This window comes from Diceros bicornis, chromosome 11 (genome assembly GCF_020826845.1).
Source record: "Diceros bicornis minor isolate mBicDic1 chromosome 11, mDicBic1.mat.cur, whole genome shotgun sequence".
NCBI classification, from domain to species: Eukaryota; Metazoa; Chordata; class Mammalia; order Perissodactyla; family Rhinocerotidae; genus Diceros; species Diceros bicornis.
In genome coordinates, this window is record NC_080750.1 from 46,949,315 (window position 1) to 46,977,126 (window position 27,812).

At 34.7% G+C, this 27,812-nt stretch overlaps 1 protein-coding gene across 13 annotated transcripts in view; it reads left to right on the forward strand.

The window, feature by feature from the left end:
• Nucleotides 1-27,812, forward strand: part of RAPGEF2 (Rap guanine nucleotide exchange factor 2) — a 243,044-nt gene that overhangs the window by 208,040 nt on the left and 7,192 nt on the right. For 6 of the 13 annotated variants that reach the window (XM_058550277.1, XM_058550284.1, XM_058550278.1 and 3 more), the window contains 16 exons: nucleotides 5,777-5,929; nucleotides 6,200-6,364; nucleotides 9,148-9,255; nucleotides 9,344-9,547; nucleotides 9,647-9,755; nucleotides 10,240-10,486; nucleotides 14,451-14,608; nucleotides 15,235-15,475; nucleotides 17,462-17,845; nucleotides 19,262-19,473; nucleotides 19,563-19,686; nucleotides 20,353-20,376; nucleotides 21,411-21,634; nucleotides 23,053-23,259; nucleotides 26,014-26,166; nucleotides 26,960-27,082. In XM_058550277.1, the coding sequence (XP_058406260.1) occupies nucleotides 5,777-5,929; nucleotides 6,200-6,364; nucleotides 9,148-9,255; nucleotides 9,344-9,547; nucleotides 9,647-9,755; nucleotides 10,240-10,486; nucleotides 14,451-14,608; nucleotides 15,235-15,475; nucleotides 17,462-17,845; nucleotides 19,262-19,473; nucleotides 19,563-19,686; nucleotides 20,353-20,376; nucleotides 21,411-21,634; nucleotides 23,053-23,259; nucleotides 26,014-26,166; nucleotides 26,960-27,082 (2,836 nt within the window). The remainder of the gene's footprint in view (nucleotides 1-5,776; nucleotides 5,930-6,199; nucleotides 6,365-9,147; nucleotides 9,256-9,343; nucleotides 9,548-9,646; nucleotides 9,756-10,239; nucleotides 10,487-14,450; nucleotides 14,609-15,234; nucleotides 15,476-17,461; nucleotides 17,846-19,261; nucleotides 19,474-19,562; nucleotides 19,687-20,352; nucleotides 20,377-21,410; nucleotides 21,635-23,052; nucleotides 23,260-26,013; nucleotides 26,167-26,959; nucleotides 27,083-27,812) is intronic. The other 7 variants (XM_058550281.1, XM_058550282.1, XM_058550289.1 and 4 more) reach the window with 4 other exon arrangements.

Consider the following 27,812-nt stretch of genomic DNA (forward strand, 5'->3'; position numbering starts at 1 on the left):
TATGTTTTATGCTCAATAAAGAACACTTACGTATGCAGTTGTGGTAAGATTTTTCTGTCTATATAAATAGGTCATCTTTTAGATTTATAAATAAGATTTTAAAGTAGAACTATTACTTTTAGTGTTATTATGCCTCAGGAAATTAAAAATAAATCTCCCTTAAAGTTATTTGAACTCCACAGAACTAAGTGTTCTAATAAAAAAAAAGTGTTCCATAAACATGGTATTTTAAAATTTCTTCAATAATAACTGATGATCTGTTCGTCAAATAATATGGAAGTAAAATGCCTATTATGAAAATAAATTATAAGTAGATTAATAAAGATGATGTGATACAGTTATGCAGTGTTTTTATTTAAATTCATACAAGATAAGGAATTGATTTTAGAAGTCATGAAAATCAACCATAGTATGAATCAGTAGAAAGACTTGCTAGTAGAAAATGTAACTGCTAATAAAAAGAAAATACTTGATAGCAAAAGAAAAAGGTCAATGTTGATACTATATTAATATTAATGATTTAAAAGCATTTAACAAAAGACTAGAGAAAATATTGAGACCAAATGTGAAATTTAATTAGCTTGATATAACCACTAACCTCTATATTAGTGAGAAATAAATTTAAGATGCTTCTGTTATCAAGACATAATTTATGTCTTGTCTTAAAAAATTTGTCTTTGAGGGCTGGCCCCGTGGCTTAGCAGTTAAGTGCATGTGCTCCGCTACTGGCAGCCCGGGTTCGGATCCCGGGCGCGCACCGATGCACCGCTTCTCTGGCTATCCTGAGGCCGCATCCCACATACAGCAACTAGAAGGATGTGCAGCTATGACATACAACTATCTACTGGGGCTTTGGGGAAAAAAAAAGGAGGAGGATTGGCAATAGATGTTAGCTCAGAGCCAGTCTTCCTCAGCAAAAAGAGGAGGATTAGCATGGATGTTAGCTCAGGGCCGATCTTCTTCACAAAAAAAAAAAATTGTCTTTGAAACATAAAATATTTTAATATAAATAAACTAAAAAATTTGACTTAGACTAATTAAATGCCCCCCCCCAAGCCCCAGTAGATAGTTGTATGTCATAGCTGCACATCCTTCTAGTTGCTGTATGTGGGACGCGGCCTCAACATGGCCGGAGAAGCGGTGCGTCGGTGCGCACCCGGGATCCGAACCGGGGCCGCCAGCAGCGGAGCGTGCACACTTAACCACTAAGCCACGGGGCCGGCCCTAGACTAATGAAATGTTAACTGCTCATTGTATTTATTAGTCTGCAGTCTGAAATATATCTGAATATACTTTATTCTAAAAGAACATCGTTGAATTTTTATAGTATCTGATAAATGCAAAATAGTACTCATTTGAATTTTCATTTTTAGCATTTTACTTACTAAAAAGAAAATGACCATTACTATAAATAAAATCATCTTACCTAGAGAATCAAAATAATGTTGTCAAATAATTCCTTCAGTGAGCACCGTAGAGAAAAAAAAAATGGCTATGAATTCAGTGTTTTGAAAATGTAATGCCTGAAGAGCATTCTAAATATAGTTGACTCTCAATTATTTGGCATAATATAGGAAAACAAAATGGCAGGTAAATGGCGAGGTCTTTATTTGACCCGGAAATGTTCATTTAAAAGAGATCACATGTGATATTTCAGCTCTGGAACTGTATTCCAAAAAATAATAATGCCAAACTGAGTCAAAACAAACTAGAAAATTGTTAATGGTTTCTCTATCCTATTCTCTCTTATCAGTTCCTCCCTGAACCCTTCTACATGTTGGCATTGCTAGAGCCTTTGAGTTGGAGTCTTTGCCCTTAAAGGGCAAGTAAAAGTTATTTTATTTCTCAGAATTCAGCTATTACATTAACATCTCTTAATTGGCCAGTGCCTTTTGTTAGAAATTTTGTAATCATGGAAGAGGCAGAGAAATGTTTCAGAATGATTGATAAAAATGTTATATGATTGAATATTACAGAGTGCTTAAGTAATGTCAAATGTACCAGGTAACATTAAATATTTATCTGGGAGTTCTGGGAAAGGAAGAGTAGGTAGATGTTAGCGAAGCAAGTCTAATCTATTTACCGGATGAGGAATTGGTGGGAAACTCAGAGTGACAGCGAAGTAGACTCCAAAAGAAAACTGATTAAAAACGAAACCTCTGATTAAGATACCTAGACTCCTATAGCTCCTGATATGAGGTTCCCAGATATACAAAGAGGGTCAAGGGTGATGTATCTGCTAGAGAAAGTCTCTTTCTTCCTCTCCCCACTCCACTCCAAGCCACTGTAAAAGGAACATGTTAAATCAAGGGTTTCAAGAATCATTCTATACTTCCATTGACCCATCTGCTCAGGCCTGAGATTCATTCCCTTGATAGTAGAATGGAGAAGTTAGATCATTTAATGTAAATGCTTGTTTGGGATAGTATTTTAGTGTATTTCTGTTAAAGTGTCATGTATCTGTCAGAAAGTACAAATGTTAGACCATCTTCTTGTTAGGAAAAGTAAAGGAAACAAAGAGAATCGTATTTTCATTCTTCCTTAAAATGGCCTCTGTAAGTTTCCGTCACTCCACTGAGCACATTGTAGGCAATCAACAGTTACTGAATGAAATGAACAAACATGGTGTTCTCTCTACCAAGAAGAAGCAACTTTGCCTAGGTTTGGCTCTCATTTTCTTACAGTCCAGTGGATTCCAAAAATAAAAACTGGGTAATGTGATATCTAGTTGAGCTCATGTTAAGCCTAAGGACACAACAGTGAGTGGATTAAATTTAACATTGATTTCTGTTTATTTGGATCCCATGATATGCTCAAGGTTGTGTTTTGCTCTGGATCCCTTCTTTGTGTGCTCCTCTTCCAGTTCTCTCCTTTCATGTCTATTCTTGTTCCCGTTTGGTTTGAAGGACGAAGGCAGGGCTAGGTGTAGACATCATATGGTACAGGCACTTGGTAATGGTTTTCCATTCCCCGTATATGCCTCTTTCTTTTCTTTTTCCCTCTTCCTATCCCTCTTTTCCTTTCCTCCTCTTCTACTCTCCTGTTCCCTTTGTCTTTCTCCACTGCATGTGTCTTAGGCCTGCCAGTGATCCCCAGGCATTGCTTAGCCCTGCCCTACACCCTTCAATGGGGAATGAACACTTGGATACCTGTGTGAACAATTAGGTATGAATTTCTCTTACAGATTGCAAAGTATCAGTTTAAATAGATCTAACCTCTTAAGGTTAATGTGTTAGACTCACGTTTTCCTGAGACCATGGGAGCTAATGACGCTTTGAATTTAAGAAGTCGTTTTGGAGGAGAAAGCAATTGCATGGATAAGTTGAAAGTTGATTATACCGTATTATGATTGAAGTTTAATTTTACTTCATTCTTTTATTGTCTATAATTTTTCTACTAAATATCAATTGTGATGTCATGTGCCCCAAAGAAAATAACCCTGTGGTATAAACTCTCATTGGCCTTTTATAAGCAACATCTTGTTTGAATTTTTTTATCAGAGTGCTGAGATCATACAGTACTTTCATGTGTTAACAGCTACCTGAAAGTATAAAACCTCACCAAAACAATTATGTATATAATTCACAGATTTTCAACTGGCTTCATCATACTAGTTAAAATTATTTTTTACCTATGAATTTCTTATTAGATCTACAAACTTCTTAAAGCAAAAATAAATCTAATAAAATTGTAGATAAATGTTTTCATCTTAAATTTATTTCTTTTAGATATGGCCATATTAGAAATTCAGTTTGGAATTTTTTTTCTTTCTTTCTGGATGTTATTTCAGTTTGCTACAGAAGAAATGACAAAAATGTCTGTCTTGACATCAAGAATTTTAAATCAAATTTATTCTAATGTCCTTAAGTCCTTAGTCAAGAAGATTAATTTCAGTACATTTCTCTTCAAAAAGCATTTTCTTTTCTCTGTCTACTTAGTTGTTTTAACTCAGGGATATATTTCTTTTTTAGGAGATAAATGAGAAAATGATATAATTATATTCTCTAAAACGGAGTATAAGAAAGAACACCTAAAATTATTTGGAGACATGGGGAACAATTTTACTGTCCCATAAAAATAAAAAAATAAAAATATTTTTGAGACAAGAGACTCTGTATTTCAAAACATATATATATGTACCTGTGACCAGTGTTAAGGAAAATGGGTTATTTTTTAAGCTATTTTTAAAAATTAATTAAACTATGCATAATTACATACAAGAAAAGCCTATGTCTCTTGAATTTTAACTTTTTGATTCTAAACTCTTAATAGAAAAATTAATGAGATTATATCAACCAACTCAGTGAAAGAAACTTAATATTGTAATACGCTGTTTCTCAAGTGTGAACTGCTGCTGCTACTACTTTTTAAAAACTTTATTGATTATGCAGAAAGTATGGAAAATATAAAAAAGTACATTAAATAAAATGAAAATCACTTGTAATTGTATTGCTCAGAAATAATAATAAACACTTTGTTATATTTCCTTCCAAGATTTTGATATTTATGTATAATTTTTTTTTAATTAGCAAGCATGTAATTATGAGACATTGGGCAAATTAGCATGCCATTGGTATAGCTGTTTCCTCATCTGTACAATGGCGATAATAGTAGTACCTGCCTTATGGGATGATTGGGAGGGTAAATTGAGAAAGTTCCGGTAAGGCTACTGCACTGTGATGATGATGATGATGGTGATGATGTCGTTGTCATTATAACTATTACAATATTTGGTTTTGCATCTTTAAAAAAATTTAATGTAGTATCATGAACATTAAGCCAGAACTCTAAATGTCCTATGAAAATATGATTTTAGATGGCTGTATCATATTTTAGCTTTATATGCTATAATATAACCATTCCCTTTTTCTTCACCTTTTCACATTAAAGGAGAAAAAGAAATGTCCAGGCTTTTTTCATTCCTAAGTGATTTCTTAAATAAGAATTTAATTATTCAAAATTCAGAGAAGAAAATGATTTTTATTTACTTAAGAATCTGCTCTTGTCTCCTCACTGGCCTCTGGTTTTTTTGTGTGATAAGTGATTTCTGTAATTCATTCTTAACCTCCTTTAAAACTACTAAGAAATGTAATTGAGTGGTTTGCTCTAAGTCCTGAAATGTTTTGTATTTGGAGTATGGCTTGATGTGTATATTATTGTTAACTTTTCCTTTAAGAGCAAGGATTATCCTTGATACCAGTTACAGGAAATACTGAGCTTAGCAAGTTCGTGGCTTGTTTTGTGGACCTTTTTTGAACAGACTTTCTAAAATGATTTCTTATCAATATAATTAGCAAATTTATAATATCTACTTCATGGGTATCTTTGAATTTCAGTGTCTTTTACTGAAACCATCTTTATTTTTAAATTGTTGCTTTTAAATTCTTTTCAGAGTTTTAAAACCCATTAAATGGTAGTAATGTTTTTTGTATCTATCCTTCTAAAATGCCACTCCCTTCACCCAATGTTTTTAAATTGTCAAAGAAGAAATGTGAGACAGGACTCTTCTAATTTTATCTTCTGATTTTTAAAATTGTTAGGATTTTTAATATAAACTACATATAAATATTCTAAAAAGGAAACTTTTCTTGATCAAGGAAGAAATACATTAAAAAGTAGAGAAGTCTGATTAAGGTTCATTACTGTGCTCATTTAGAAAGTATGGGAAAGACGTGGAAAAATGTCAGGGTTAAATAATTAAAATACTGAATTATTAGTACTGCTAGGTCTCTTGCAAGCACTTTATCATTAACATGTGACTTATATTTTATTCCAGTTTGTCTGCATAGCCCAGCAAGATTACTGCCGTATTCTCAACCAAGTAGAAAAGAACATGCAAAAAGTTGAGGAAGAAGGAGAAATTGTTATGGTGAAAGAACACCGAGAACTTGATCGAACTGGAACAAGAAAGGGACACATCGTCATCAAGGTGAGACAAACACGCCCCCATCCCATGGGAAGGATTTTTTTGGGTAGTTTGAGTTATGACAACTTAAGAGTCCCCCTACCCCATTTTTCTGCGGAACTTCTCTTAAAAGCTACCAGTTGTAAAAAATCTTTATATTTCCTGATGAACAGCAGTTTTATTAATTATTATATATATTACTACCCAGTTCATCTTATGTTGAAGATTTGAAATCAAGGTACCATATAGATGCTATTTATGCAGGATAGTAATTAAACCTTTTGTTTGTTATAGGGCACCTCAGAAAGATTAACAATGCATTTGGTGGAAGAACATTCGGTGGTGGATCCAACGTTCATAGAAGACTTCCTGTTGACCTACAGGACTTTTCTTTCTAGCCCAATGGAAGTGGGCAAAAAGTTATTGGAGTGGTTTAATGACCCGAGCCTCAGGGATAAGGTTGGAAAATATATTCTAGTTTGGTTTTAAATATGAAATATTCAGATATAAACTTAAAGATACTTTAATATATATATATCTGTCATGCCAGTTATGTTCAAATTATTTTAATGGAATAAGAGAATGTACGTTTTAAGCAAAAAAGAAAGTGATACAAATATTAGTTGTTATTATTGATTTCTAAGTTCAGCCCTAGAAATGTCTTTTTTTTTTTTTTTAATGCAAAGGCCAATAAATTGGCCAGCAAATTTTTTTTTTTTTTATTGATGTTTTAATGGTTTCTAACATTGTGAAATTTTGGGTTCTACATTTTTGTTTGTCCATCACCATATATATGACTCCCTTCACCCCTTGTGCCCACCCCCCTCCCCCCACCCCCACTGCCCCTGATAACCACAGTCCAGTTTTCTCTGTCCATGTGTTGGTTTATATTCCACATATGAGTGAGATCATACAGTGTTTGTCTTTCTCTTTCTGGCTTATTTCACTTAACATAATACGCTCCAGGCCCATCCATGTTGTTGCAAATGGGACGATTTTGTCTTTTTTTATTTGGCCAACAAATTTTAAAGTTTAGTTCTCTTGGGAACGTCTTAAAACACAACCCTCAAACATCTGGGTTCCATGGGAATCTGCATTCTCTAATTCAGTAGATGGTCAGTGTACTCCAGATAAAAGTTATAATTTTTAAATTGGCACCAGAGCAGCATTTCATTACAACCATTGCTGGCTGGTAGGCCCCAGTAATGATATTAAACAGACCGTCTTTAGTAGCTCTTAAGAGCTCTGTCAAGGCCGGATTGAATGATAAACTACATAGTCTTAAGAGGTTTGAGAGTTAATCATAGTGTGCACTCATCTCTCCTATCCATGTGACAGTCTGCTTTACATGAGACAGACTTGGGAGAGGTGAGGTAGGAAAATCCAGAACAGGAGACTAACAGTGAAAAACCTCAAGATCTACTGCTTGTCCTGTTACTAACTAGCTCTGTGGCCTTAGAGAAATCATTTGGACAGTAATGCTTTTCGTTTCATATTCTGAGATTTGCAAGCCTAGAAGATCTCAGCCGAGTTCTTCAGCCGTAAAAACTTGGTTTGAGTATTTCCTCTGCCATTTACCTTATGCGTCATCTAACCCTCCTGACACTCATTTATTTACTTATAAAATGAATAATCAGCATCCTTTTGGGGTTGTGAAGGTTAACAGAAGTAAAATTCTTTAGGTAGTGCCTGCCTCACAGCAAGCACTTAATACATCTTAAAGGTTGTTTGTTGGTGGTGCTAGTTGATGGTCTTCAATTTATGATTTATGAATCTTGTTTTTCTAACTGGTAATATGACTAGTAGACTTTTAACTTGGCTTCTCAGCTACAGAATTTTAATTTTATGAAAAGGTCAGGTGTTAGATATAGCTCAAAGGAGATGCTTTTCTGGGTTTCCTAAATTTGAAAAATGGTTAAAAAATTAATGTAAATATCAAGACTTGACTCCTGAGTGATTAGTCAGGTTATATACTGTGATTTGTCATAGTATATGAACTATAAACAGTACTTTAACTGTAGTTAAAAATTAACTATATACTTTCACCTCTGTTTCTTTATTGCTAGAATAGTGTACTTAATTTTCTCACTTTGATTAAGAGGTTCATAAATGTTTGAAAACAGTTCTACAGAAAATTTCTTTTACCTTGTTATTCAAAATTTAGACAATTAAACTCATATAAAATAAAACCAGTACTTTTTTTTTTTTTTTGGTGATAAAGATCAGCCCTGAGCTAACATCTGTGCCCATCTTCCTCCACTTTATATGGGACGCCGCCACAGCCGCTTGGGCCTGACAAGCGGTGCATTGGTGCTCGCCCGGGATCTGAACCCCGGGCCGCCAGCAGCAGAGTGCGCGCACTTAACCACTACTCCACGGGGCGGCCCCATAAAACCAGTACTTTTATATTTAAAGTTGCAATTATACTCACTTCGTTTAGTCAAATTTTATTGAGAATTTTTTAATTGTTATTGTTTAACAATAACAGGTATTGTTATAAGTAGTATTAAGGATGCCCTTAGAACATAACAGATAAAGTTGATGGAAATTACAGTCTAATGAATGTCACATAGTTCTTGCTGGGTACAAAACAAACATTCCATGACTGTGAGTGTGTGTATTGGTTTGTATAAAGGTGTAGGGCTCTGAAAACACGTGTGCAGCGTAAGAAAAGGCTACTCATTTTTCCTGAAGAACCTCAGGTGTTAAAAGCCTCCTAAATCTTAAAGTAGCAAATAATATGTAACTCCCAATAACTCCCAGCTAGCTCCTTCCTTTTACCACTTGTTCCCTTGTATTAGATCTTTCTAGGCTTAATACTATTCATTCCTTTTGTGTATTCTGCCCTCTACCTTTATTTTTTAGTTTCTGTCTTCTTTTGTCTTGTATTAATTTATTTTGGTTTTATTATAAGCTGTGTTTTTATCGTGACCTGTTTCAAATATATTTTGAGAGTAAGCAAATGTAAGTTAATTACCATCCTTCATAGATTCAAAACCCTTCTTGGCAAAATAACGTAAAGTCTATATTCAAAGTATAAATACATATTTTCAGAGGGTTATTTTCTTATGAATAAAATCTTTGCTAAGAAAAATCCTTGCTGAGAGGTTTTGTTTTTGTTAGTTTATTTTCTTGTTTATTGTTATTAGGAAAATTGTTTGTTAGATATCTATTTGAAATGACTTTAATTGCAAATTTTTATAACACTTAAGAAAACCTATTGAAAATAATTGATTTTCCAGGTTACACGGGTAGTATTATTGTGGGTGAATAATCACTTCAATGACTTTGAAGGAGACCCTGCAATGACTCACTTTCTAGAAGAATTTGAAAATAATCTGGAAAGAGAGGTAATATTTGTGATTTTTAAAAAAACAACAGCTTTAAGTTCATTTTATTCAGCCCACCTTTGAAACTACTCTTTCTGAACTCTTATAGAAAATGGGTGGACATCTAAGGCTGTTAAATATTGCATGTGCAGCTAAAGCAAAAAGAAGATTGATGACGTTAACAAAACCCTCCCGAGAATCTCCTTTGCCTTTTATCTTACTTGGAGGCTCCGAGAAGGGGTTCGGAATCTTTGTCGACAGTGTAGATGCAGGCAGCAAAGCAACTGAAGCAGGCTTGAAACGAGGGGATCAGGTATGAGATTTCCAAATCCAAACGTAAGGGTGAATATTGGTGTCTTTTTTTCTTCAGTCAGTTGGGATACTGAAATTAATTTTATAATTTTATTTCTAGATATTAGAAGTAAATGGTCAAAACTTTGAAAATATTCAGCTGTCAAAAGCCATGGAAATTCTTAGAAATAATACACACTTATCTATCACTGTGAAAACCAATTTATTTGGTAAGTATTTTTGCATACTTTCATTTTTCTCCTTTTGGTCTTTTTTTTTTTTTTTACAATTAGGTCTTAATCATGTAAAGTCTTTCTTATAAGTAATATTTCAAACGTCATAAGAAACAGAATATTTATAGTAAAGTGCATATAGAATTAATTATGTAAGTGTGTAATTAGATCTAAATCAAAATCTACTGATTTGAGGACCATAAAAATTATTTTTTATCAATGTTTTTATTGATAAATGTTTTAAATATCAATAGATTTATAGAGTGTACCACTCTATTTTAACTTATTCTGAGGGGAAGTGGCAGAGCAACATACAAAGCAGATTCTTGGTGTCAGTCATTCATTGGAGTAGTGTTTTTCTACAGGATTACAGTTTTGATAGTCGAAGTCTATACTTCTCATCTGTTTCCAAGTTCCACAATTGCCTTTGAATTGTTGATTTCTCGTAATGGCTGTTTTGTGCTGTTTATTTCTATTTTAGTATTTAAAGAACTTCTAACAAGACTGTCAGAAGAGAAAAGAAATGGTGCCCCTCACCTTCCTAAAATTGGAGACATCAAAAAGGCCAGTCGTTACTCCATTCCAGATCTTGCTGTAGATGTAGAACAGGTGATAGGACTTGAAAAAGTAAATAAAAAAAGTAAAGCCAACACTGTTGGAGGAAGGAACAAGCTAAAAAAGATACTTGACAAAACTCGGATCAGTATCTTGCCACAGAAACCATACAAGTAAGTGTCTATATAAATTTTCTGTGCATTATTTTATTGTGTTAAAATGATATGCAAAGGTAGCGATAGAGTTAATTTGCATATGAATCTAAAAAATGTTTTAAGCTTTTACAGATGAGTTATCTTAGAAGCAATATTAAACAATCGAGTTTGTTTTAATCCCCTTTTTCCACTTACTTGCCCATCTCAATCTTCATTAGAGATAGATTAGCAACTCCTCATTTGAACTATTTTTTTTCTGATTTGGACTTTTAAAAAATAAGAATATGTGTTTGCTCCTGTCTCCCCCATGATTTGGAGTTGTTTTTGCTACTGTTTCTTTGTTTCTGTATTATCTTGTCTACCATCAGCATCGGCTCTTTGCCAACCAAATCATTGCTTCCAGTTGCTATTATTCATCCTTGCCATTCTCTTTTTCCTCTCTCTTTTGTTTTCAGTTATTTAACTGTTGCCAAGATACCACCAACCAAGCACAGAACTTCTTTCCTTCCTCCCACTGGGCTCTACAGTCAGAATGTCAGGTGTATTCTTGAATCTCTTCTTGGCTGTTTATTTATGCCAGGAGCTCAGACTAGATGAAGTCGTAGGTGTCACACTTTTTTAGCTTTGCTTGTTGGCTTGTTTGCTTGCTTATTTCTTCATTTTAACTCCTTCTGAGTCTAGGGATGTTTCATAAAACTCAATTATCATCAGCCAAAAATTTTTTTAATATTAAATAACATGGGTGTGCCAAATTCATCTATTATATATTCCTCAAACTACAATGGTATAAGAGATAACTTAAAAACAAATAGGTTATTTTCTTTCTTTGATAGTTTAATGGGTCCTACAGAGGAGCAGTAGATGTAGACATTCAGGACTGTATCATGCATTTCTTTTTTTTCAGTTCCACTTGAGATAAAATTTTCATCCCCAGATTAGATAGATAGATATGGCCAGCCTAGAATAGACTACTGATGAGTTGACTGTCAAACTTGTGTCTTCCCCATTGAACTCTAATGATTGGTTGTTTCATATCAGCTAAAAAAAAAGTCTACAGCAGAATCCTAAGGATAAGCAATGAATATGATGGTTTTATTTATAGACTTGAGAGTATGTTTGTATTGAGTAAGTTTCTAAGAGACAATGGATTAGGCCTGCTGGCATTACAGAAAATACAAATCAATTTTTAAAGTGACCTTCTTGATTAAAAACTTATTTTTAAATGGATAAAAAATAAATTACTTAGATGTAGAATTATTAGCACAATAACAAAAAAGATCTTAGAGTCATATTTGACCATGAGTTAAATATGAACCTTAAAAAAAAAATCAAACAAAAGTCAGTGTGACCCTGGCAAGTATTAATAGAAATGTGATATGTAGGAACTGGGATGTAATCCATCCACAGTACAAGATGTTGGCAAGGAACACAGTATGAGAATACTATGTATAATTTTGTTCTATGTGTATTTAGAAAGATATTCAAAAGCTAGAGAAGGGAAAAGAAAAAAGATAATTAGATGTGTTGATTTTAAAACACTGAGGAAACATGTTGATTTGTATTTAAGAAAATATATGACTCATTTAAGTATTATGAAAATTATTTGAAATCATATATGTAATACAATTGAAATAAAAAAATATTTATTTAAAAGAAGGCTCAGTAAACTGCAGGATCTATTATATTGATATGATAGACTTGATTTAATACTAGTTATTACTTTAACTTTTCTCTCCTAGAAATCAGCATGTGTTTATGAAGATATTTTTTTGACAAAGCCACTACACTAGTCAGTCAGATAAATGTTCTAGATATACTGTTGTTGTTTTTTTCTCTCTGTCTCTCAAACATTTTCAGTATTACACAAGCTAAGATGCTGGATGATGAAGTTGGCAAGAATAGGTATGGTAGAGGGATGTGAATGGGGGGAAGAAAAGGGTGAGGCAAGAGGATTATAGAATTCAGATATGGTTGTCAGGTAAGTAGAGAGAGAAACGTTGATGAACCCAGAGAAAAGAGGGAATAAGTCAACAGACTGTAAAATCAACAAAGACCAAAAACCAATTTTAGTAACAGTGAGGAATTGGAGAAGTTGAACATTAAGAGGATGTACTTAGAGATAGACATTTCTGAATTGTCTTGAATATAAAGTAGTTTCAATCCAAGAGTATCCCAATGTCCTCACAGAGATATAGGTGAAAGTAGAATTAGATCATCGTGTTAGGTGTTAAAATGTTGCCAAGAAACATTTCTTAAGAAGGCAGCTCTTTTTGGGTGTGCCTGGATTATACTAGTATTTATAGCCATTTGTGCCAGGAGTGGCCCAGTGAGCTATATCTTTAGCCTGAGCCTATAGTGGTTGTCTCATGTCATGTATTACATCTAATATTTTTGGCATTAAAGACTGGTTTATGTAGTTGAAAAATAAAATTCCACTAATAATGTGAAGATTTTAATGTTTCTCAGAACAGTAATACTTTTTGTCTTTATATATGCATACCTATATGTGCTTAAATGGAAATTTAAGTTTGTCATTGACTTACCTATGAATTTGGAAGAATTTACACTAAAGTCATCTTTAATTTTTGTCTTCACTTTAAAAGAAAGAAAGCTCTTGCCCTTGCTTATTTACTTCTATAATTTCCATTTCCCCCCAAAATAAAAAGAATGCTGCTAGATTTCTTTTTAGCACAGCCATTAAAAATAGTTGGTATAGGGGCTGGCCTAGTGGCATAGAGGTTAAGTTTGCGTGCTCTGCTTTGGTGGCCTGGGGTTTGCAGGCTCGGATCCTGGGCGCGGACCTACACACCACTTATCAAGCTGTGCTGTGGCAGCGTCCCAAAGAAAGTAGAGGAAGATGGGCACGGATGTTAGGCCAGGATTGGCAATAGATGTTAGCTCAGGGCTAATCTTCCTCAAAAAAAAAAAAAAGTTAGTTGGTATATGATCAAGCTCTAATGTATGAAAACTTAATTGATGATAAATGTATCCATTTATTTATGACACCTTGGTTTACATCCCAACCTTAGAATAATTTTCTTTCCCCTTGTTTCAAGCTATTTATAGAAACTAGCCAGAACTATAACCATTTGCTTACGATCTAGTTATTTTTTGTGTGTGCATGCTTATTGTTTTATTTTGATATTTTGTTTTAGAAACAGTTGACTCTTCAAATCTAGAAATATTTTTATATATTATTAAATCATGTTTCAAGAGTTGTCCACAGTAGCAGTCTTTTTATAAATGGAAATGGGTTTGTAGCTATCAATAATAAGCAGTATGTCTCTGGGAACTTAAAAGTATAACTAGAAATTTTGAGTAAAGAATTAAAAGTAAAAGTGAGTCATTGGATTTCCATTGCCTCTTCTTTGATGCTAAGAAATGTCACCATGCACCACTGCTTTTTTATGCTCTGTATAATTAAGAAATAATGTCTGTGTCAGGGCTTTTTTATATTTGACTCCATAGTGATCTCATTTATTTCCCTGAAACATTGGAGAATGAAATTGGGACAGTTTGGATTTTTTTTCCCTCTCTTCATTTTACTCAATTTCTTCAGTTCTTCAAGATCAGATTATAAAATAATTTATCATTCTGATGCGGAAGCCATCAGTTGAGTGAGACTAAATGCATTCTTAATGTGCTTTTTCTTAAATCTCTTTCAGTCAGTAACTAGAGCTTATCTTTTCTTGAATATATTTCTATAGTGAGAAACTACTAATATTTATTATGATTTGTCTAGTTAAAAAGACAAGTTCTAGAGAAACATACTATACACTTAAACAGCAAAATAAGTTGAGCTGGATACAATTAAGCAGTAGTTGCTTTTGCAATTTTCAACTAAATTTATTAATGATATTTTTACATTAACTGCAAGTTTTATGAAATATGGTTTACTTATGGTCTGTGTCTATTATATTTTGATGAGTTATAACTTTCTAACTTGTTGATTATTTATTTTCTAATTTTCCTCTTTGTTCAGTGATATTGGGATTGGTCAGTCTCAAGATGACAGCATAGTAGGATTGAGGCAGACGAAGCACATCCCCACGGCATTGCCTGTCAGTGGCACCTTATCCTCCAGTAATCCTGATTTACTGCAGTCACATCATCGCATTTTAGACTTCAGTACTACTCCTGGTGAGCACCGCCCATACTTCCTTTGTTCTATTGTAGTAATCTTTTCCCTTCTAACAGAATGGTAATGCTGTATGTATCTCTCTTGGTTTGGCATAGATTATATCAGATGCTAAGAGTCAGGGTGAACCTTAAATTTCAAACAGTTGGAACCAGCTCTTTTTCATTCTTCAGACTATTTTGATACTGCCATGGGCAAATTAATCTCTCTGAACTTGTTTTCTCTTTCATAAAATGTAGATAACACATACCATGCAGGTATTACTGGGTCATATTAAATAGAGTAAAAGGCATATTTTAGGTCAGCTTAATGGGCCTTTCAATATAATAAAGATGAACTTTAGATTTAAATTTTTCATTTTTTGCAACTAACTTGACAGTCTTGTGTGCTGCTGTTGTGTACTGCTGTGTTTGCATTTGTCTGTAGATCATTCAGTTATCTATAGGGGAAAATGTGTTCCTGCAGCATATCAGTAAGCTGACTGAATCTTGGAAGAAGAGCTATAGTAAGGGAGAGGTGAAAGAGTAGCATTATCTTTTGTAGGGAGTTTTTTTCAGATTACTTCGCTTAATTGTACTACCATATATTAAAATCGTTTCTACTTACGTATGGCTTTTCTTTCCCCCAGACTTGCCAGATCAAGTGTTAAGAGTTTTTAAGGCTGATCAGCAAAGCCGATACATCATGATCAGTAAGGACACCACAGCGAAGGAAGTGGTCATTCAGGCCATCAGGGAGTTTGCTGTGACTGCCACTCCAGATCAATATTCCCTATGTGAGGTCTCTGTCACACCTGAGGGAGTAATCAAACAAAGAAGACTTCCAGATCAGCTTTCCAAACTTGCTGATAGAATACAACTGAGTGGAAGGTACACAATATCTATCCTATTGGATTTCTTTACCCCCCTCTTCAAACTCACATCAAAGTCTAAGAGATGGACATTTTCAAAGGGTTTTTAAAATGAGTAAGTACCCTTACAGATTGAAAAGAAGTTTTTTCCCATTCACCAAGAATTGCTGTATCAAAGTAAACAGACACAGTAGATTGTTGACCCTCAACAAGGATCTTTTGAGAACTTGTTCAAAACATAGGCACTGTGACCTGAATGTTGTTACTGCTGGCCTATGTACAGCAGTAACTTCTCATGCTCGCCCTTTAGGACACTGGCCTGGCAGAATGGCAGAATTTACATCCGTCACAGAGTAAACCCTGATGCTTTCTTCTCCTTGGATATGTACATTCGCAAACACATTTTCTAATAATATTCTAGTGTCATTTGCTCTTGCCTACCTAACTTTTCTAAGAGCTTCATTTATCTAGGTGGAGACATCTATGACAATGTAGTTGGCTGATGCTGCCTATTATTGTATGAAAAACACTTCTTAACTCTGGAATGAAACTTTAGTTGCTGCAAAGCTTGGTCCCCTACTGCATAAGTGCTTGTATCACACATGTAACTTGCAAGAAAACATTGTAACTGATTTTGTCAGTCTCTTGAATGATATTTCCATTTATAGATATATGTAATTTGTATCCTCAGAGCACAGATGAGTGAAAGTTGAAAAAGTAGTTAAGTTTTGGTCTCATATAATGACTAGATTCTGCACTGACTGAAAATTAACTAGTGCCATAAATCACATTTTTTTCTATTTTTCTCACCATATGGAGTGTTTCATTGTACTTGACTTTTTCATGTTATACATCTAAAGCATGATATGATTCATTCAAAACTTCTGTTTTCCTGCTGTCAACTATAACTTTCTTACTTTTCTTCACTTTTACTTTATTTCCAACCCTGACACTAGCAGGTAGTTTTGTTTTAGGAGGTTGGTTTTTCTCGTTATCATTTGAATGTACGTTGATATATCTGTAACCATGATGGAGTTCTACGAATCTCCACTGAGGTGCAGATTCATGATTTACATTCATTATTCAAGAAAATGTCCTGGGCTTCATAAGCAATCAAAATTGAGAATGTTAAATCTATGAATGTCAACAGCCCAAGGTATGTGTTTCTGTCGTATTTGCCTAGGTAAAATATGCAAAGACCAGTTTGGCAGGACTCGCACTATGCTGTGTTTCTTCCTTCATGGAATTTGGCTTAGGGAAAGCATTGGTCTACAAAATTGGGAAAAAAATCACAGGACAAACATCTGGATTCTATTTTCAACAAGTTGCTTACAAAGAGAAAGGAGCACTAACTCTTGAGTTCTTGCCTCTGCAACTGGTATTAACTAGTCATTAATCTTTGGCAGCTTCTGTTTCCTTATCTAACAAGTAGGAATAATACCTGCCCCACGTACTTGTAGAGTTTTCATGAAAATCAGATATTTAAAAGTTAAAGTCTGTTTTAGGGTTGTTCTACTCATAGTATCAAATAGAGGAAAATAGCTTATAGGTTTCTTTGGTATTTAAATAAATAAGTAGACTTGGATTGATCCAATGAGAACCCATCAATAGCACAGATTCTCTCTGGGAAAACAGAATGATGACCTGTGTCTGATCTCTTCTGCTTCCTTCTTTAGAGTCTATTTCCTTACTTAAACTGAAAATTTAAATTTAGCTATTTTCTGTCATTTTTAGTAAAAAACACACAAAGTAATCTAGAAAGCAGGAATTACAACTGGTACCAGTGAAATTCCATGTGATTTGTTAATTTCCATCAATGACTTCTGGATAAGTAGTTCTATGACCTGGTGACTGAGGCAGCAGCTGCATTCTCTATCTTAGTCAAAAAGAATTCTTCCATCATTCAATTCAGTGTTCTCTCAAACGTTCTATAAAAAGTAGCATTATTCTTTCAAGGAATATCATGAGACTGTTGCTTAGGCTTTGAATTCTGTGTTTTTCATAGGTATTACTTGAAAAACAACATGGAAACAGAAACCCTTTGTTCAGATGAAGATGCTCAGGAGCTGTTGAGAGAGAGTCAGATTTCCCTACTGCAGCTCAGTACTGTTGAAGTTGCCACACAGCTCTCTATGCGAAATTTTGAACTCTTCCGCAACATTGAACCTACTGAATATATAGATGATTTATTTAAACTCAAATCAAAAACCAGCTGTGTCAACCTGAAGAAATTTGAAGAAGTCATTAACCAGGAAACATTTTGGGTAGCATCTGAAATTTTGAGAGAGACAAACCAGCTGAAGAGGATGAAGATCATTAAGCATTTCATCAAGATAGCACTACACTGTAGGGAATGCAAGAATTTTAACTCAATGTTTGCAATCATCAGGTAAGAGAGCATATTTGTCTTGAGGTTCAATTCAATCTGTAGATTAAAATTACATATCAGGGGCCGGCCTGGTGGTGCAGTGGTTAAGTCGCGCACTCCGCTTTTGGCGGCCCAGGGTTCGCAGGTTCGGATCCTGGGCGCGGACCGACGCACCACGTGTCAAGCCATGCTGTGGCGGCATCCCATATAAAGTAGAGGATGATGGGCATGGATGTTAGCCCAGGGCCAGTCTTCCTCAGCAAAAAGAGGAAGATTGGCATCAGATGTTAGCTCACGGCTGATGTTCCTCACAAAAAAAAAAAAAAATTAAATTAAAAAAAAATAAAAATATATATCAATCCAGGAACACTAAATAATTTGTGTAATTGTAGTAGATTTTAATTGAATTATATTGAACAATTCTTTTTCTCTGAATCTTTTTTTTTTTTTTTTTTTTTTTTTTTTTTTTTTTTTTTTTTTTTTTTTGTGAGGAGATCAGCCCTGAGCTAACATCCGCCAATCCTCCTCTTTTTTTGCTGAGGAAGACGGCCCTGGGCTAACATCGGTGCCTATCTTCCTCCACTTTATATGGGACGCCACCACAGCATGGCTTACCAAGCAGTACTTCGGTGCGCGCCCGGGATCCGAACCAGCGAACCCCGGGCCGCCGCAGCGGAGCGCGCGCACTTAACCGCTTGCGCCACCGGGCCGGCCCCGTCTGAATCTTAATCTTAAACCTTAATTTAAAATCTTACGTATGCTGATTTGGAGCCCAAAAGAATCTATATTCACCACTATTTTTTTTAGCTCTGTGACCTTGGGCAAATTATTTGAACTTCTTTGAATATCAGTTTATTTCTCTGTAGAACAACAATATGCCAAGGTAGATTAAATGATATAATGTATGTGGAGTTCTACCAGCCAGCACAAAGCAGATGCCCAGTAAATGTTAATTTTCTTCCTTTTTGAGTGTTTAGGTTGAGGCTGAAAGAAAATACAGACTGAAACAATTAGCAATATTGATGTTGATAGTGATTATTAAATTAGTCATTTTCTCTGTCTAGGAGTTTGATCATATTCTCATTACTATTATGGCTTTTGTTTTATTTTATTACTATAAGATATTTGGCCAGCCTGCTATGTGCCAAGCACTGCTCTATGTGTGGAGACAAAGCAACAAAACAAAATCCTACCCTCATGAAACTTACATTCTAGAGTAAAACTAAAACTAAAACTACCCTGCCCCTGCCCCTGCTTCCATCTTCCATTCTCATTACCTAGAATTATTGCTAATAGTTTCTTATGAATCTTTCTGTAAATTGCTATGTATATACAGCAGTGGTGTTATATGTTAATAAATCAAAATACACTATTACTTCCTTCATTTCATAAGGATGAGTCATTTAATTTTATACCACTTTTCTTTCTTCCCCTCAGTGGCCTAAACCTGGCACCAGTGGCAAGACTGCGAACTACCTGGGAAAAACTTCCCAATAAATATGAAAAGCTATTTCAAGATCTCCAAGACTTGTTTGATCCTTCCAGAAACATGGCAAAATATCGCAATGTCCTCAATAGTCAAAACCTACAACCTCCCATTATCCCTCTATTCCCAGTTATCAAGAAGGATCTCACGTTCCTTCATGAAGGTGAATATAAAGTAGAGGATTTCTGTCTTCACTTGGGGAAGCACAGAATAAATGCCATTGATACTCTTTTTCTTCTTTGCCAATTATAGGAAATGACTCAAAGGTCGATGGGCTGGTCAATTTTGAGAAGCTAAGGATGATTGCAAAAGAAATTCGTCATGTTGGCCGAATGGCTTCAGTTAACATGGACCCTGCCCTCATGTTCAGGACTCGGTGAGTGTGTCATCTTCAATAGCACATGTGGGATTAGAGAGGGTTGAGTTTAGAGCTTCCTCAGAAATGAGAAAAATTTGAATATTTGTATTTGTAGCGTGGCAGGTATTTTATTAGGTCGTGCTGAGAATCTCCATTGAGCTCTAATTTGGAATAAATGTCTTATGCTGCATCAAGTGCACTTTTGACTGTCAGTAAAAACAGTCTGTCCTTCAGACATTTTTCATTTAACATGAGGCACAATTATTTGTTCCTTATTTTTCAGAACACGAGGCACAATTATTTGTTCCTTATTTTTCAGAACACTGACTGTAGAGCTAAAACTCCTAATTGGTAGTATGAACTAAAATATGTGAAAAACCCAAACAGTATTGTCTCAATGTACACACAATGGATTTAGCTGTCACTGTAGTAAAAAAATGATTAATCCAGTGAAGGAGAGAACAGGAGTCACTCTTCTTTTAGAACAAAAAATTTAAATATATTTGTCTCTTGAGCAGAATAATATTTCTGGTCAAGTTGTGTGTGTGAGGTAATTATACAGTTTAATGTTTGTGGGCTTCTAGTACTGCTTATCCAGAAGTCTAGTCCTTTCTTTCTGAGCTTGTGATCTTTCTGTCTCTCTTTCTACACCCATGCTTCAATCTCCATGGCTCTCACTTACAGGAAGAAGAAATGGAGGAGTTTGGGGTAAGTGGTGGAGATCTTGCATACCCACACACAGTTCTTATTCTGCTTATTGCATTGTTTTCTTACCAGCTGTATTTTCTGATGCTTTGCATTTTTGCATTTTTTCTTAACCCTCTTGCTGTAGCCGAATTTCAGTTGGCAAACTGACTTCAAGTTTAATCTGTTGGGGCTTTTACTTTTGAGGTCATGATCCATGAGAGCTGTGAAATGATTAATGATTGTTCTGGGGAACAGTAGGCCAGGCATACTTCTGAGCTTTCAGAAAGATTTTATTGTAATATAATTTGTGTGTTTTGAAATGGGAAAAGCCTAAAGTGGGGTGAGGGAAGGAAGGATGTTAGACGGAAAAATTGTGCAATTTAAATACTATTGCACAGATATTTGAGAAGTAAATATATATGATATAACAGGTGCCCCTACGTGTTAAAACTAAATTTTTTACAGCTCAACTAACTACTATTTTCATTCTATAAAACAATTCTTTTTAAAAATAATTCTTAACAATTCATGTGCTAGTTTCTCTATATATGTGTGTATATTTGCATGACCATTTTATTAACGGATTGACCATATTACTTTAAAAACTCACTACATTTAACCCAAGGAATAAGAAAACAATTGTGAATATTGCAGCTAATTTTATTTAAATCTATGTAAAACATCCTCTTTAGGAGAAGTAAATGTAATGTAAATCTTAATTGTAACTGTGTATTCTTGCATGAGCTTTTATATATAATTATTATTTGCTGGCTTATGTGAGAGAACTGCCTTGAATGCTCTACAGATGTGAAAAGTAGAAAATTTCCTAGTTGGAACAGAACAGGTACCAAACATATATATCTATGTATGATTCTTTTTTAACTTAAAAAATTTTTAATCTATATTATTCTATATTCCTTTGTAACAGTTTACTTATCAGAATGAGGCATGTGACCTTTTGAACATAGAATATTTATATAAGTCTTGGCACGTTTCACATAGATAAAGTAATCCCATGCTAGAGTGAGCTGCATATCTACCCTTTCATCTTCCAGGTCTCTCAGCCAGGGTAGTACAAATGCAACAGTGCTAGATGTTGCTCAGACAGGTGGTCATAAAAAGCGGGTACGTCGTAGTTCCTTTCTCAATGCCAAAAAGCTTTATGAAGATGCCCAAATGGCTCGAAAAGTGAAGCAGTACCTGTCCAATTTGGAGCTAGAAATGGATGAGGAGAGTCTTCAGACATTATCACTGCAGTGTGAGCCAGCAACCAACACATGTGAGTTTTTCCTTAAAGTGGCTGCAGAATCTGACTGGAATGCAGATTTGTTTCCTGTGCAATGGTAGGGGTGGTGGCAAAATAGGGCTTAGTGCAGAAGGGGAAGTAGCATCCTGAGACATACTAGCCTTTACCTTGAATGCTACTTTTGAATACCATGCAGCTGGGTCTCATGTCCAACTGGGTTACTGTGAGGAGGACGACACTCTAAACTTATTTAGGGTGACTGTTGTTTTGGTTTCATTTGGACACAGCCAGGATGCAGGCAAGGGACACAATGGATGTTTCGCCCATTTGCATCCCTTGTTTTCTCACAAAGATACTTCCAAAGTGATGGGCAGCCTGAGAAGGGTGGGGGGCCTATCAGGTCGGAGCACAGAACTAGGTGTGCTGGCTGCCTTTTATACCCTCAGCCCAGACAGCACCTGGCAATAAGTTCAGCTACCGTGTAAAGCGGTAATTCTGCTACACAGTGAACCACAACTCAGCCTAATGTGTAGCTTCCCAGCCTTTAAAAATCCAGCTAGGCTAGAAATGGGGTGAGGGTGGGGAGCAGTTTTCTCTTAATTTGCATCTCTATTTGTAATACAGAGGCATTTTCCATTAGGACACATTTGGGTCTTTTATGGGTAGGTCTGAAGATACCATCTATAGAATTTAAAGGTAGATAGATGATTTGAAAAGATTCAAGTTATTAGATTTACCCAGGACACTATAAAAGCAAGGTGTGTCTTGTCCTCTAAAGTCAGATTGGTCTGAGTTCAAATCCTGTTTGTTCCTCATGCTAGCAGTGTCACCTTAGGCAAGTTACTTGAGCTCCCTAATCTTTAGCTTCTTTATGTGTAAGATGGAAGTACACATATGTCATTGAGTTGTTATTATACTCAGTATAATACTCGAGCAGTATTGGCTGCTATTAGCTAACAGATCTTTCTACCCCACTGGAGAGAGAATTTGATAGTAAAAAGATTGTAGTTAATACCATTTATTAAATAAAAATAAGCTCATATATGTCAAGGAATTTTGGACACTATTTTAGAAAAACAATTCCTAACAATTTTCCTGTTGAAGCTTTTATCATATATTTGTGTTTTTTGTATATACACACATAATATACTGAAATATCCACATTTCCACATTATTCTATTTTTATTTTTAATGTGGTATTTAATAGTATAATCATCTTTTGAGATAAGTAGTTTCATAAAGTAAATATCTTTGTCATGTCGTATTTTAATATTTTCTGTAACTAGAGTTCTCCCCCAACCTCATTTCTGTCCTTTATATAGACAAGAGGAAAAAAGAAACACATTTTAGTATTCTAACTGCAGAAAATGCTCATGCAGTTCTAAAATTATCTTATGTAGCTACTAACATCTTAAATTTCTTGCTCTATTTTCAAACCAAACAATTATCAGTGCCTAAGAATCCTGGTGACAAAAAGCCTCTGAAGTCTGAGACCTCCCCAGTGGCTCCGCGGGCAGGGTCGCAACAGAAAGCACAACCCCAGCTGCAGGCCCAGCAGCCGCAGCCAGCTCATAAGATCAACCAAGGACTGCAGGTTCCTGCTGTGTCTCTTTATCCTTCACGAAAGAAAGTACCCGTCAAGGATCTCCCTCCTTTTGGTAGGTGATTAAATTCATAACCTCTTTTGGTGCTATTGACTGCCATGTTTTTCAGATTGGGAAAAATTGCTTATCTTGGATATAACTTCATCTAATATACTTGAGTTTCCTCCTGATTGCTACCTCTTAATAAAACATTAATGTTCAGTAAGTTCAACTTTACTTTTGCCAGTCAAAGGGACTGTTTTTATAGAGTATCTCATTTAATCATGCTCATTTGTCATGGCGGGGGGAGAGGGCATGCGTGAAATGGGGAAATAAGGCTTTTTCTACTTTAATTTTTAATAAGTACAGAAGTTACTTTGTCCATACACATTATTTAAACTAGTTTTGCCTTATGATCAATGAATTGCTGGAATTTAGGCAGAATATTTTTAAGTCAAATGATTTGTCGGGAGGTGAATTATTTGTTGAATCACTGATTCTGTAACTTGGCGAGGGGATACAACTAATTCCTGAATGTTAAGGAGCCAAATCATGCTTCATCTTTCCTGTTAAAAGTAATATATCTACTAGTGTAGTCCCTTTATGAAAATGTTACAACAAAATTATTTTTCATAAACGTACTGGTTCTTTTTTCTAAGTATATGTGAAAGGAAATAATGTCAATAAAAAGAAAGAAATTTTAAAGAATAAACTGATAGCAAAGAGTTAAGATAAAATAGGATGTGGGTAACTAAGATAGTTCTTGCCCAGTCACAACCTGTGCTTATGAGTTAGGCAAGAGTCTTATAGTAGGTACTTCATCTACTCTGTCTTTGGCTGGTTCCTTCTAGTCAGTAAGTGTCCCATTTGTTGAGTTTGGGGAATGGTGAGAAAAGAATACCTTTTCTTGACATTTCATCTTTCAGATATTTGTATTGTTTCCCCACCACAAACAAACGGAATTACGTTTCTATGTCCACTATCTTCTAATATTCAAATATTCCTAAATCCCCTGCAATCTGACTTCTATTTCCTCTTTTACACTGAACTTTTTATATGGAAGATTATCAGTCTTCCCTTTAGCTAAATATAGCCTATTAGCCCAAATGTAGGTGTGCCTGACTAAAGCCATCCCCCGCTTTCCCAAAGAGGATATCTCTCTGAATGTTTTTAGGCCTATCTGAATTTATGAACTTTAGAAATGTGGATGAACTAGTCATCTGTCTTCTTAGGATAATTATTTAGTTTAACATAAATATTTAAAGTCACATAATATAAAATATTAATTTAGAGACACTGAGTCCCCCCCACTCTAATTCATGAAATAATTTAGTTCTAAACACTTTCTGCATTTTTTTATATTAATATGTTTGTTATCACTAGAACCACTTTTGAAGAACAGTTTTCTAAGGCATAGCATCTTCACACCCATCTGCATTGTTGACAGCATTGAAAGACAGCACTTTTTGAATCTGTGTATGAAAATTGAAAATTTTTTCTAAATCAAAACTATTTATTCATAAAGCTTTAGTGTAGCTGGTATTCTCATGCATTGTGTGTATATTAGTATCTATACATGTAATTAAAGTAGTGCTTTAAAAATGATTTTTAAAAAATTAAAACAACATCAAACACTTACATGAGATGAAATGAAGGATTAAATCTTTGTTAAATTTCATTGCCTCCTTTTTAATGGATTCTGTTAAGTCTAAGAATATTAAAACTAACATTGATGGAGGTAGTTTCAGGCTAAAATGCCTTCCCAAATATCTCTGTTGTTGTTCAAAATAATGTAATTGAGAGCACCTTATAATAATACTAGAGGATTTATAAAATATTTTAATGTGACTCCTTCAGTTCTTTTTTATTTTGTGCAGAAGATCAGCCCTGAGCTAACATCTGGCATCTGCCAATCCTCCTCTTTTTGCTGAGGAAGACTGGCCCTGGCCTAACATCCGTGCCCATCTTCCTCCACTTTTTTATATGGGACGCCACCACAGCATGGGCTGACAAGCAGTGCACGCCCGGGATCCGAACTCGGGCCGCCAGCAGTGGAGCGCACGCACTTAACCACTACGCCACCGGGCTGGCCCCTCCTTCATTTCTGAAACATAATTTTTTTGGGGGAAAAAAATCACCTTATATTGACATATATAATCTTTTTTCTTCTACTCTCATCCTCCTTGATCCCTACAGCTGGTACTGGATTGCTCCCTTCTGAAAACCTTCTTCTGTGGTTTCTGTGACATGGCACTTTCATGGGTCTCCTTCTGCCTTCTCTTTCATTTATTTATTTGATCAAATATTAACTGCATGGAATTCCTTAGAGCTCCTTATTCACTTTTCTTGCTACTTCCTTTTAGCTCTTGGCTCTTTGCTTTTCTCCCATCATTCTCACTTCCTCTGAGCTAACATATCCAACATACCAAAATACCTGTTTCCAACTCCAACTTGAGTTCTAATAATAAATATTCTTAGCTGCATCACTTTCATCCTAAATTCAAATATTTTCAAATTGTCTTTATTTTTTCTTTATTATCTAACATATTGTTGAATAAAGATGGTGATTAAGACTCAGAATCTAAAATAAAATATGAAAAGCAGTCTATTTCTAGTACTATGGCAAATACCAGTCAGAAACCAAACCACAGGTACCTTGTGCCTCCTATAAGCTTACTGTTTATACCGTGAACAGTACACAGACCATTAAGACTGTAAATAGGTTGCAAACCAAATGTAATATTAAATCTTAACACAAAAAAGTTTTTTAGTCATTAATGTTCTTTTCAGTCTTGAAAATACATATTTAAGTTATGTTCTTTCTTATAGGCATAAACTCTCCACAAGCTTTAAAGAAAATTCTTTCTTTGTCTGAAGAAGGAAGTCTGGAGCGTCACAAGAAACAAGCAGAAGATACGATATCAAATACGTCTTCACAGCTTTCTTCTCCTCCCACTTCTCCACAAAGTTCTCCAAGGAAAGGTAGAACTAAATTACTTACTGTTTCCCTTTATAGCAATCTATATGTTTCAGCTATAAAAAATTCCAGAGTTAAATGTTACATCATTTTTGATATTATAGAGTCATTTAAAATGATCTAATATATAACGCCCAATGGATTTTTTCCCCCTCAGTTTATAAATTTGGAAGAATTTTAGTATTTTTTAATATTGTACTTATAGTAAATAGTGTTAAACTTACAACTATATGAGGCCTTTTAAAAAATATGTTTAAGTTTACAATTGATTGTAAGTGTGGAAATGATTTTTATATTAAAAGTTGGTCTAACTAAATATGAGTATATAACATTAATTACAGAGTAGAGGGCTTTAAAAATATAAGAAAAACTAACATCTTCCTGATTTATTTTTTCATCGTATTAACATGGGTCTTGATTACCTTTTTTGTTGCTATCTTGTTTTATTTTTAAAGAGATTAAATTATAGGCAATCAGACTCTCTTCCTTACATTGATGCTTTCTTATATTAAAATAATAGATAATTTTCTGCTGCCTAACCCTCCCAGTTACTTTCTCCTCCTACCCTTCAATTGAATGGGGGGGGTATAAGCCAATAATAAAAGCTAAAACAGTTTTCCCTAAAAGAAGGCCAAAACAGATTAATAAATTGTTAGATTTCACTGACACAACAAATACTTTTTCTGCTTTACTTTACTTTTTATATAGTTCAGACATCTGTGCTTTTTATGTGGGTATCAGTCTCTACTGTCCTTGTTAAATGGATGTATCTAAATTCTTTTCTCATCCTGTTGTTAGGTGGCAGTGGCAATCAGCTGAGATCTTTTGGCTCCGGGCAGTTGGACTTAACCAGTTCCTCCTCTTCTCTTGGAAGTGAGAACAGTAACAAGAATAACAATGCACCACGGACCTATGGGATAGGTGGGGTTATAGAACCAAAAACGGGGTGGGAAAGAGAGGAATCATCTCATTAGTTAAGGAAAATGGGAGAATTCCTCCAAATGTCAAGTGCTCCATCCAAGTGATTATTTTTCTAGAGACTTTTTTTCAGCAGGTAGTTCAGGGAAGGTTTTAAATCTTGTCTGTCAGAACTTGCAGTGTGATTTATGAAAAGACATTTCATAGATGAACACATTAAATCTTATCAAGACCTATGCAACCTTTAAAAAATAAATCAGGAATTAACAATTTACAAAGGATGGGGAAGTACTATTTAAGAGAGTAATTTAGCAACATTTAGGTGCTCTAGATTTAATTTTTTATTAGGTAAGTGGCATTGAAAAATTTGCATTGCATACATACAATCATATAAAATCAGTATTTTAAGTAACATGAGATCCTTAATAACATAAAATAAAAGGAGTACAGAGAAAGAAGATTTGGATTTTTTCATTAAAAATATCAAGACATGCCTCTCTTTCTTTGTGACTCTCAAAATTATTTGTAGCAACAAAGGAGAATTAAGGGTCCTTCAGGCCAAAAAATGGACATCTACTTAGACATAGTGATGGTCTAGGGAGAAAATGGAGATTTTGCACATTACATCCTTGAAAACAATTGGCTTTTATGTGATTTATCCAATATATTATTAATGTTGAAAAATCAAATGGCAAAAATCTGAAGGTCTTATTTCTTATATATCCACTTAAAA